The following is a 12518-nucleotide window of genomic DNA, read 5'->3' on the forward strand; positions in this document are numbered from 1 at the left end:
TACAATTTTTGTTCCCAAAATGTGTTGACTCTTGGAGACGTTGATGAAACGGAGCCTTAGGCTCATAAGAAGTCTCCACATTTGGGTTGACAAGCATGGAATTTTCAGTGCTAGAATTTGGATTTTCAGAAGTGAACTTTGGATTAGAAGAGAGGAGATTTAGATTTTTAGGAGGAAGAACTTTGTCATTGTTCTTTCCATCAACCTTGTTGTCCATAACTCGACCACTCCGAAGGTTGGTGATTGCTTGGACTTGTTTATGAGTAGGCCCACTTGGAGGAGGGGCTTCGTCAATCACATTCATCCCTCTAGGATTCTCAAATAGTTGAACGGGAAGTTTTCCCTTATCTCTTTGAAGAAGTTGGTTCATTGAATTAGTTATTTGTCCCACTTGATTTTCAAGTTTAGCTATTGATTGAGTATGAGAATGAACCATTTTAAGAGTCGGCTGCAATGATCTCAAGAGTTACTTGTTAGATTTCATCATTTGCTTATTTAGGGATTCCATCATTTACTTATTTGCAGTCAGAATCTCATCAGTTGGAAACCCAGGAGGTTGATTAGAGACATTTGGATTATAAGGTGGACAGTAACTTGAAGAGGCCTAAAATTGCCTATTTTGAAATTGAGAAGAGGGTCGATTTTGATGCCCTTGATTTTAAAATTGCGAATTTTGTAGGGCTTGTTGCCTCCACAAAAAATTCGGATGATCTTTCCATCCCGGATTCTAGGTATTGGAGTAAGGATTGTTTCTTGGCCTTGAAAACGTCGCATTTGATTGCTCTTGATTGGGACTAGAAAATTGCTCCGGTGTGGGGCAAACTTCCGAGAGGTGGAATGGACTAGTGCATGATGAACACACCATACTTGCAAAATTTTGAGACAAAGAAGGAGAGAGATATGGTGCCATAAATTGATAAAATTTGTGAGCTATGGCATCCACTTGAGAAGATTCTTCCCTCATTGTTTTTGGTTGACAAGGGTTGGTGTTCTTTGTATTGGTTGAGGTTTGAGCACTACGAGAATTATGTTGCAATGATTTTTCACTCAAATTCTCAAGTAGGGTCCATCCCTCATCTGCACTTTTAGACATGAACATCCCTCCACATGATGAGTCAACCATGAACCTATATGGGTTGGTTAACCCAGTATAGAAAGCTTGCACCAATTGCCATTTTAGAATTAGGTGGTGCGGACATTTCCTAAGGAGGTCTTGTAGTCTTTCCTAAGTCTCATGGAGTTGTTCCCCATCACTTTGTGAAAAGCTAAGAATGGAACGCCTTATTAGGTTGGTTTTACTCACTGGATAGTACTTTTTTAAGAATTCTTGTTGCAATTGAACCCATGTAGTGATAGAATTTGCAGCAAGGGAGTTCAACCAATATTTTGCCCTATCTTTTAAGATGAATGGGAAGAGATGCAAATGGAGAGCATTTTTAGGGAAGCCTCTCAGCTTGATGTAGAACATATTTCAAGGAATTCATCAAGGTGCTTATAGGGGTCCTCATGTTCCAAGCCACGAAAGGAAGGAAGCATTTGAATTGTACTAGATTTGATCTCATATTGGGCTGCATCGATGTTTGGCATCACTATGCAAGAAGGAGAGGCATAAGTTGTAGGGATGAAATGGTCCCTAAGAGTCATAGGTACAACATTTGGAGTTTTAGCCCTATTATTATTAATTCCCTCATTCCCGACATTTTCTTCATTATCGGCCATTGTATTAAATTCCAATTCAATTCCTCTTATGTTTGCAGATTCCCTAAGGTTTCTTCTAAGGGTCATTTCAAGCGAATTTATGTCAATGGGCGATCAAGAGTTGACAAAGATAATAACCAACGGCCAAACATCAACAACACACTTCACAACTAACACAACAATTCATCACCATAACCTCCACATATGATGTTCTCTTTTTCCTCAATTATTAACAAGACAGAAAATAAATGGCCAAGACAAGGACCAATGCTTTGCAAAACAAATAAACGAAAATAGCCTCGACAAGGGCTCCACAATCAAATATTCCTAATTTAACCACATGCAAGATATTCACAATTTTTGAAACTAGAACTTCGAAAAACTTACCGGGAGTCCTTTAGACTTATGATTTTTTCAATTTTCCCTTGGCAAGCCTTGAGTACCTAGAATCTCACTAGAATACTTAGAACACAACAATAATCAAAATCGAACAAGAAAATATCCACAAAACACAATATTCACAATCAAACCAAAGTTAATCTTTGAACCTCGGTTACAAAACCGTTTGCAATCCCCAGCAACAACGCCAAAAATTGATCGGTCTCGTCGATTATCACAATAATAATCAACCCTTTGTAATAGCACAAATCATTGTAAAATAGGGCTATTGGATCGGTAAATCGAACCACTTGGATTGCTAGTTTATGGCAACCAAGATTGTAAAATCACTTTTAGTTTGATGAAAGGGGGTATAAGAGTTGGTTTTGTTTTGTCACTTAGAACTAGGGATTAAATTATGCTCAAAACAATAATTGTAAGGAAATTAAGGGAGAAAAACTTAGGTAGAGAGGACTAGGGAAGTGAATCCACTACCTACCCTATTAACATGCTAGATGGTGATTAACATGGGGAAGCAACATATATAGTGGTCATGATATGTAGCAACACATGGTTACTACATTATCTTCAAGAAATTCATTAAATCGAAAGGCAAGAATAACCTATCAAAGATTCATATGCATGAACTACCTAAACTAGGGTATAGCCTTAGACATGCTCACTAAGCTAGAGATTATCAAGCCCTTAATCAAATGATGAAAGCATATAAAGTTAGAAATCAAGCATAGACCATCAAAGGAAGGACCTAAGCCATAGACTATCAAGGTTCTCCAACAACATGCCATTAAAACCATTCCACAATCTCATTTCCATTGTCACTATGAAAATGCAAGCAATATGATCAAGAGAGGAAACAATCTAAGACAAGATAATCACGTCAAAATGATCATTTATAGACATTAAAATCCATTAAAACAAGTAAGGTGCTCTAGATTATGATATTACCATAGATACATTCCATTCCCCAAATTAAAATCAAAACTAGAGCATGCTTGCAAAGTAGGCCTTCATCACCTCCCTAGAAAGGGAGTTAGTTACCCATGGATGCAAAGGAGGAAGGAAAATAGAGGAAGAAGCCTTCCATTTTTCACACCTAAAGGTCAAGAACAACCCACACACTCAAGAACTCAATATTTCTCTCTTTAGAACCTTACAAAATGTGAGATCTTATTACCTTGATCAAGCCTTCTTTATATCCAAGATATCCTCTTAACCACCTCCATTTTTGTGGTCCATAAGCCCAGACAATTTCAGAGCAATCCCCTAATTAAGGGGATAACATTAGGTGGAGGGAAGAGGGCCATGCCCTCTTGTCTACAGATCGGCGGGTGCCCGCAAGCGCAGGGCGGGCGCTCGTGCCTTTGACGATAATTCTGGTCACTTTGAACCTGCGAGTGCTCACGCCTTCATAAACTCTTGGCCCATTTTGGCGGGCGCCCACGGCTTCTAGGCGGGCGCCCGCAGCTTCTCACTCCTACTTCATTAAACTCAGACAGCTTTTGGCTCGGTCCATTAACGCAGTCCTCCTCCTAGGCATGATGCAGCGAAACTCATGAGTTTAATGGATCACTGGCTTGGCCACAATAATGGTCCCCTGTAATGGCGCACTTTGATCTTCAAAACTTGTCAAAGCGTCACTTTTAACTTTCTTTGGGGAACCAACCTGAAAATAGACAAAAGCATGCAACTAAAGCTAAACTATTCAGTATAATCAACTAATGGACTTAACTAATGCAAATAAGGGCGCTTGAATATACAATATTCGGCACTTATCATACTTTCCACCCAATGTCGACCAGCAGAATGTTCAGCCACCTCATACTATTCCTCAAAGACCACCTTAGGTTTTTCCTGTAACAGGTGGGGGGCAGAACATACCAAGGGAGCCTTCTGACCAAGGAGGCAATAGAGGTCAGTAGAGGAATAACCCAGACCCAAACATGTTTCCAATGATGTTTGGGGGGCAACCTATGGCTAACTAACCACAAGGATAGCCAAAGAATTACCAACCACCAATCCAGTTGTCGGTGATGTGGGATAGATGCCAACTTACTGAATTCTTTTAGCAATAATTTAGTTTGACTAAAAGGGGTGGAAGACCTTTCTATAGGAAACCATAACCTGAGTTCGTAGATAATGTTGAATATCCAAGGAATATCAGAATTCCTGAATTTGCCACTTTTAGTGGCGAAGGCAACCATCCACCGTAGAACACATAAACCGATTTACGGTTCAGTGCGGTGAAGCAGGAGGCAATCAATAGTTAAAAGTCCAGTTATTTCCTAATATTTTGACCAGATATGCCTTCAGATGGTACACTAACTTGCCTGCAAATTCCATTAATAGTTGGCATCAGTTTGAAGAGATGTTCCTTTCACATTTCTATCAAACTGAGCCAGAAGTTTCCATGGCTAATCTTTCTATGCTTAACCAATTGCCAAGAGAGTCCGTAGAAACCTTCTTGTCCAGGTTCAGAAAGGCAAAGCATAAGTGCCATGTAAATCTTCCTGAAGTCAAGTATGTCAGAATGGCTGTCAATGGTCTAGACCTTGAATTGCGCAAGAAATTTGCAGGGATAGAGTTCTGCAATCTCTTTGACTTAGTGAGTAGAGTTGCCAAGTATGAAGGATTACTTTATGAGGAGAAGGATATAAAAGCTTTCTCAAAAGGAATTTACTATCACTACCCAAATTATGAAGTCTTTGCTGTTGACCTTGATAGCGATTTTGAAGTCTATGTAGCAGAGTTAAATATAAAAAAGCCATATATTTGTGAGGCACTTGTAAAATCAAATCTGTAGCTACGACTAGTGCCCAAGCCGCTTCCATTTCAAATAAGACAGGGATACCTGATTCCACCAAAGGATATTCCTTTGACATTACCAAGGCTGAGCAAATATTCGACTTGCTGATGGCCGACAAACAGCTAATTCTAACTCCTGGGCATAAACTCCCAACTTCTAATGATTTACTTAGAAAAAAATATTGTAAGTATCACAATTCTTGGAGACATTCAACTAATAATTATGTTATTTTTTGTAATATTGTGCAAAAAGTGATCAAGGAGGGGAATATGAAGTTTCCAGAGAAAAGTGAAGCAATGGGAGTAGATGGGAATCCTTTTCTAGCAGTAGTTACTACCAATGTAATTAGTATCACTGCTGACAACCCTAGAAAGAAGGTGGACTTGGAGGAAGGAAAGGCTAAAGGGAAAATAGTGGCTAAGCCAGAGTCAATTCCATTGGAAAAAACTATGGCAGAACTAGAAAGGCAACTCCAAGAAGCTCAAATTACCCTCATCCCGCAAGGGTGTTGTCCTTAGTGCAAGGTCCATAAGTCCAGGGGTAAGAACAAAGAGGGGCAGACATCAAGTGAGGAGCGTGGCCAGAAAAGAAAGGTTCATGATAGATTGACTTTCTGTCAGCCGGTTGATTCGGTTACTGTAATTATTCCAGTTAAAGAACGGTATGTTGATAGAAGGCTTATTAATCATAAAAGGCCTGAATATGCAGAAACTTGGAAGTAAGGGATTATAAGAAAAGAAGCATTCTTCTACTTAGAAAAAGAGATTCTAGGTTTCATGAAGAGAAGGTGGAAAGGCTTATCAGAAAAGATGAGGAGTTTGGTAGTGCTTCTCATGAAAAACCTAGAGTTGCTTCAGAAGTGTAGGTAAAGAAAGAAACCAAAACCTTCAATCCAAGGGTGGTCAAGCCCCTAATTCCTCATTCAGAAAGGTGGAAAAGGGTGGACTATCCCAAGTTTCCCAAATATAGGGATGCAGCTTACACGCGAACACAGAATTGTCATTTCCAGAGAAGAAGAACAGAAGGAAGAAAGCTGTGGAGGAGGATTATGGTTGGAAAGCCAAAAGTGAAGTAAGAAAGCCCACAGACCTGACCGAGAAATTTGTAAGGGGAAGAGATAGAGGCCTAGACTGTTTAGAAGACTTCACTTCTGAGCTAGAAGAGTCCATTGTGGAAGAGGAAGGTGCAAGAAGTAATCCCAATAAAAGAACTAGAGTGTTCTCAAAGCTCATCCAGTTGGAAGAAAATACATTTTGGGAGCTTTGTAGAAGAAATGTCATGTAACATGGTTATTATCCTTCCATTGGTCGTTGAGTCAAAACCAAATCAACTATCTTCAATGATAGGTGATGTTGCTGATGACGAGTCAATTCCAGAAGAAATAGAAGTTGATGAATTGGATTTGGTTCCAGAAAAAAGGATTGATGGTATACACATAGAAGAAATTACAGAGGAATTTTCAGAAGAAGAAGCCGAGGCTTTCCAAGAGCCTTATGAAATTAAAATTCAAAATGATATATTTCCAACTCCAAAGAAGGTGGTTTTGGAGAAACCCCCTGTTGGAATGACTCAGCAGTTGAAGCCACTCTATATAAAGGTATTAATTGAGGGCTGTCCATTTTTAAGAGTTTTGGTAGACAATGGCTCAGTGCTGAATATTGTTCATATTAATGTCATGAGGAAATTGGGCAAGACAGTTGAGGATGTAATTCCTAGTGTCCACCATGATAGCATTCTTTATTGTGGAATCCACAGCGGCTTATAATTTATTATTAGGCCACGAATAGATACATCCCAAATTTTGCATTCCATTCACGTTGCATCAAATGCTAATTTTTTGGGATAGCGATGAAGTTAAGATTGTAGAAGTAGACAATAAAGCATTCATTGCGAAAGTATATCATGCAGATGCCGAGCTTGACAATGGAGAGTTCATGACAGTAAGGTTCATTGGAAAAGACAGCAAGGGCCGACCCAAGTCGGCAATAATGCAGAAAACTCTTATAGAAGAAGAAGCTAAAGAGTTGTTCCAGGAGATGTCTAGGCCAGCAATCCTTTCACAGGCTGAGGTCTAATGCCTTTCACTTTAAAAATTTTTAATGCAAGAAGCTCACAAGAAAGAGAGGGAAAGAAACCAGGCGATGAATTGTTGCCTAGCAAGATTAAAAGCATACCTAGCTGAATTATGGCTAGAACAAAGTAGACGATGTGCCAAGGTACTTTCCAGTAACTTGGTAGAAGCCATAGAAGATCCAGAAGGTAAACTAAATGTAATCCAACTAGCAGATTTGAAGTCTACTCCAGCAAAGCTTAATGATTTAAGGTCGAGGTTCAGGATCCACTGTTAGAAATTAAATTAGGGACAGAGGAAGATCCACTGCCAACTTATATAAGTGGGCTGTTAGAACCAAATTTCCAAGAGGAATTGATTTCTCTCTTGAAAGAGTTCAAGGATTGCTTTGGTTGGACATATGGAGAGCTGCCTGGTCTTTCTAAAAAATTGGTGGAGCACAAGCTACCAATCAAGGAAGGGTACCGGCCTTTCAAACAATCTCCTAGAAGAATGTTGATGCGGGCGTTTGCCGTAAACCACCACATCAAGCTTGAAGAGTGTGTGGATTCTAAGGCGAGGGCCAAGAGTTTTACATTTATAGAAACCACTACTACCTTTCACTATAAATATAGCTAGGGTGAGTAAGGATCGTCCCAAGGGATTAGGAGGATCGAGCAATGTCATGGAATTGTTATTAGGGCTAGTAGGTCGAGTGATCAAACAATTGGTTGGTTGGTTGATTAGAGAGCAACTAAATTAAACTAAGTGATAACAAAAGAATGCAATTAAGAGTAAGTAATAGAGAGAGAGATCTTGGGGTTTAGAGATCACCACCAAACAATGCACTTCTATACCATTGTCAAGTGACTAATGAGGGAAAATGTTGTGTTGCAATATTGGTGTGTGTATGTTTGGTTGATTCAACAAGCAAGGATGACTAGTTAAACATGTATTGTCTAAACATCATGTGAAAGGCACAGTATATCTAAGCAATGAAGCAAATATTGTCTAAACAACGTGTGAAAGGTACAAAAGATTAAAACAAATCATTAATCCTTTCATTAAGCTCACAATCCAAATACAACACAAGGATAGAGATATATGCTACTTGCATTCAAAAGCTTGGATCATCAAATAACAAATGTAGATTGTCCTCCTATTTAACACTACACTACAACTACACTACTAGCATGAAAATAAACCAGGGGAGAGGTAGAATCCATCAAGGAATAAGTATGAACCATCAAGAGAATCACAAGAGCATTCCTTTAAGCACTATGTTTTGACAATCTCTAAATCTATAGCATCAATACACATAGACATGCATCAATAACACTAAATCTAAAGACAAGCACATGAACATCTATTCTAGCATACGTAGACATATGGATAGAATGAAATGATCAATAACCATATAAATCATTGAATAAACAAGATCTATATATATCAAAGTGCCAAAACATCAATTACAACACTAATCCCTCAATAATACACAAGATTAAGATATAGAAAGCTTGCTTGGGGCTAACTCTAGCCCCAAGAGGATGTCTAGCCACTCATGGTGATGTTGCTCCGACCCTTAAGGGCTAACTCCATGGTTGAAATCTGCTCCTTGTTGACGAAGAACTCCAATGGTGTCTCTAGCCTCCTTTTCTTCTAAGCTTGCTCTCCAAGAGATGATATGAAAATGAAATTGGCTCTCCTTTGTAAAAAGCAATCTTTATCTTTATATAGGTAGGTCAAAATGACACCCAAAATGAGCTGGGGTCGTGCACACAATATTCCCTAATGATTGGATAAAAGGACAACTTTTAATGAGATGGAAATTTAACTTTTTTGCACTGGAGGAAGTTCGATAGATCAAACCTTGGACTTGGATTGATCGAACTGGCTGAGATCCATCGAACTTAGGCTGGATCGATCCAACTGGTTCAGCTTTTTGGGAAAAGACAAATTCGAGATATTTTGAGAGAAAAGGACAAAAGTGGTTAGTGAGTGGTATAGCTGTGGATAGGATCAATCATTTGAATAAGGACAAAAGTGTTCGATCGATCGAAGGGTGGTGTTGGATCGATCAAACTTTTGGACTTTATGCTTTTGGGTCAAGGCTTGGATCTATCTTGAAGTGTTGAGATTGATCATTGTTCAATTGATAGAACCTTAAACTTGGATCGATCGAACTTTGCTGCTTGCCACCTTTGGCTTTATTTGCTTCTTTCCTTCTCCACTTTGCTCCTTTCTTTGTTTAATCCTAGAATTGCCTCAATTAAGCTCTTATTTGGCCGAGTTAGCTTTTTTTCAGGATAAGTGCCTGAAAATGGAAATAATATGAAATCAATCTAAAATGGTAAAGTAAGATAGATAAAGGTACTAGAATGCCTAAGCTTAAGGGGTTTAAATACGCACTTTTTAGCGCTCATCAAATGTTATAGGAGGTTATTTTGAAAGTCAAAGAAGAAATTGAAAGGCTTTTAAAGGCGGGTTTCATCAGAACTACCAGGTATATGGAATGGCTTTCAAATATAGTGCCAGTCATCAAGAAGAATGGCATGCAAGCTAAGAGTATGCATAGATTTTTGAAATATCAACTTTGCAACTCCAAAGGATGAATATCCAATGCCCATGGTAGATCAATTGGTAGATACAATGGCAAAGAATGGAATTCTATCATTCATAGATGGCCATTCTGGTTACAGTCAGATCTATATTGCTGAGGAAGATATTCCAAAGTCGGCATTTAGATATCCAGGTTCTATTGGGACATTTGAATGGGTGGTTATGCCGTTCGGCCTTAAGAATGCAGGTGCTACCTACCAAAGGGCGATGAATGCGATTTTTCATGATATGATTGGCAGGTTTATGGAGGTTTATATAGACGACGTGGTCATCAAGTCATCAGAAAAGCCTTAACACTTGATCAACTTAGAGATGGCCTTTAAAAGGATAAGGATGCACAACTAAAGATGAATCCATTGAAATGCGTTTTTGGAGTTTCAGCTGGAAATTTCTTAGGCTTTCTGGTGTATCAGAGGGGAATAGAGGTTGATAGGAACAAAGCTAAGGCCATTATGGAAGCACAACCTCCTCAGAGTAAGAAGGAGCTTCAAAGGTTTCTGGGGTAGATAGGTTTTCTTCGTAGATTCATTTCCAATTATGCTGGAAGAAACCATGTTTTTTCATCTATTCTGAAGTTGAAAGAAATAGAAGATTTCCAGTGGACAAACCAGCATCAAGCAGCTTTTGAAGAACTTAAAAGATATTTGGTCAACCCACCTGTAATGATACCACCAATAAAGAAGCAGCCTTTAAGGTTATACTTATCGGCCGCTAAGGAGTCCATTGGGACTCTATTAGCACAAAATAATGAGTGGGGAAAGGAACAGGCTGTTTACTTCCTCAGTCGAGTACTCACTCCAGTGGAATGTAGGTACACTCCAATTAAAAAGTCATATCTTGCTTTGTATTATTTTGCTACGAAATTAAGAATATACATGTTTTCGGTTGTTGTGTACATTATTTCTCAAACTAATTTGATTAAGTACATGCTATCGAGGCCTTTGATTATTGAAAGAATTGGAAAGTGGTCATTGGTCTTGATGGAGTTTAGTTTTAATTACTTTTCACAGAAAGCCATCAAAGGTCGTGTATTAGCAGAGTTTCTGGTTGATTACCCTTCCACTGAAATAGCAACAGAAGTGTGTGACAAGGTGGATAGTCTCTACCTCGAACATTCTCCATGGACATTACTCTTTAATGGTTCATGTATTAGTGATGGAGGAGGGGCTGAGGTAAAGAAAGACATCATTTTCTTTCTTTTTGGATTATTTGTGTACTAACAATTAGGTTAAGTATGAGTCATTCATAATTGGTCTAGAAATTCTACTGGAAATGAAGGCAAGAAGTGTACTTATCATTGGAGATTCCAAGCTCGTGATCAACCAAATGGCTGATGAATACAGATGCCTTAGTCATCATCTGAGGCCTTTCCATTTCTTGGCCTTACAATTACTTAATGAATTTGATGATTATCAGTTACAACATTGGCTAAGATACCTGAACAAAGAGGCAGATGTACTAGCTCAAGTAGCATCCAGTATAAAAGTTCCACCTGGAGTAGAAGAAACCATAATCTCAATAAAAAGGAGACCATTTCCATCTGTAGAAATAAGGAATGAACATTTGGAAGTTAGTTATGTTGACTTGGAGGAGGCGGATCCAGATGATTGAAGAGTTCCTATTATTAAGTTCCTGATGAATCCAAGCACAGATGCGAATAAGAAAATTCAGCTTGTCGCGCCTCACTACATTCTGATGGACGGAGAATTGTACAAGAAAAACAAAGAACATGGTCTTCTCCTAAGGTGTTTGGACAAGCTGGAATCAGTTCAAGTCATGGGAGAGGTTCATAACCGGCTATGTGGAGCTCATCAAGATGGAATAAAAATGAGATGGCTGTTAAGAAGGTACGAATATCATTGGAGAGGCATTTTAAAAGATTGTAATGACTTTGCCAAAAGTTGTCAAGCTTTTCAGAAGTATGGTCCTATTCAGAGAGTACCAGCCATCAACATGCAACTTGTGGTGAAGATTTGGCCATTTAGAGGTTGGGCGTTAGATTTTATTGGAAAAATCATACCTCCTTCTGCTGATAATCATACTCATATAGTTGTGGCCATAGATAATTTCACAAAATGGGTGGAAGCCATTCCTTAAAAATCTTGTGTACAATCAACAGTGATGGATTTCATTGAAAAACGTACCATTCACTGGTTTGGAATTCCAGAAACCATCACCATTGATAGAAGTCTTTCTTTGCTAGGAAGTATGGTGCAAAATCTCTTCGATGTATATAATATCCAGTTCATAAGCTCTACTCCATACTTTGATCAGGCAAATGTACAAGCAGAGGTGTCTAACAAAGTCATCATTGGCATAATTGGGAAGATGATTGAGAAGTATCCATGGCAGTGGCATAACCTCTTGTCAGAAGCATTGCGGGCATATAGAAATTCAAAAAGATTAAGTATTGGAGTTACTCCTTATATGTTAACATATGGACAAGACGTAGTACTTCGAATGGAGATAATAGTGAAGTCAGCAAAAGTAGCTTTTCAAAATGAGCTAACTCTAGCTGAATATACTCAAGCCATGCTAGCAGAGTCAGAAGACCTTGATGAAGGTTGGTTAAGTGTTTTAGACCATGTCATTGCACAAAAGAAGAATGTGATATGAGCCTACAATAAAAAAGTAAAGGCTAAGTCATTCCTAGAAGTAGACATGGTTTGGAAAGTCAAATTACCACTCGGAACTAGAGATAAAGAGTATGGCAAGTGGACTCCAAAATGGGAAGGACTTTTCTTATTTGAAAGGGTCTAGGAAAAGGAGCCTATCAGTTGATGGATATAGATGGTGAGCCTCATTCATCTCCCATCAATGGGGTATACTTGAAACAGTATCACCTCTCAATCTTTGAAGCCTGTGAGAAAAGAATACTAAAACCAGCTGAATGAACGGTTTGTCAAGCCTTCCAAAAGGAAAGTAGCATTTGGAAGAAAAGAGGATTTT

The 12518-nt window shown here is 38.7% G+C and overlaps 1 protein-coding gene across 1 annotated transcript; it reads left to right on the forward strand.

Annotated features, from left to right (window-relative positions):
* Positions 1-11690: 11690 nt before the first annotated feature.
* Positions 11691-12185, forward strand: LOC132314138 (uncharacterized). The gene has a single exon (XM_059813037.1). It carries the CDS (start codon positions 11691-11693, stop codon positions 12183-12185), a length of 495 nt encoding a protein of 164 aa, XP_059669020.1.
* Positions 12186-12518: the final 333 nt, after the last annotated feature.

The sequence above is a fragment of the Cornus florida genome, unplaced genomic scaffold, assembly GCF_030987335.1.
Source record: "Cornus florida cultivar Cherokee Brave unplaced genomic scaffold, ASM3098733v1 CherokeeBrave_3.0.0_Hap2_Chr06, whole genome shotgun sequence".
NCBI classification, from domain to species: Eukaryota; Viridiplantae; Streptophyta; class Magnoliopsida; order Cornales; family Cornaceae; genus Cornus; species Cornus florida.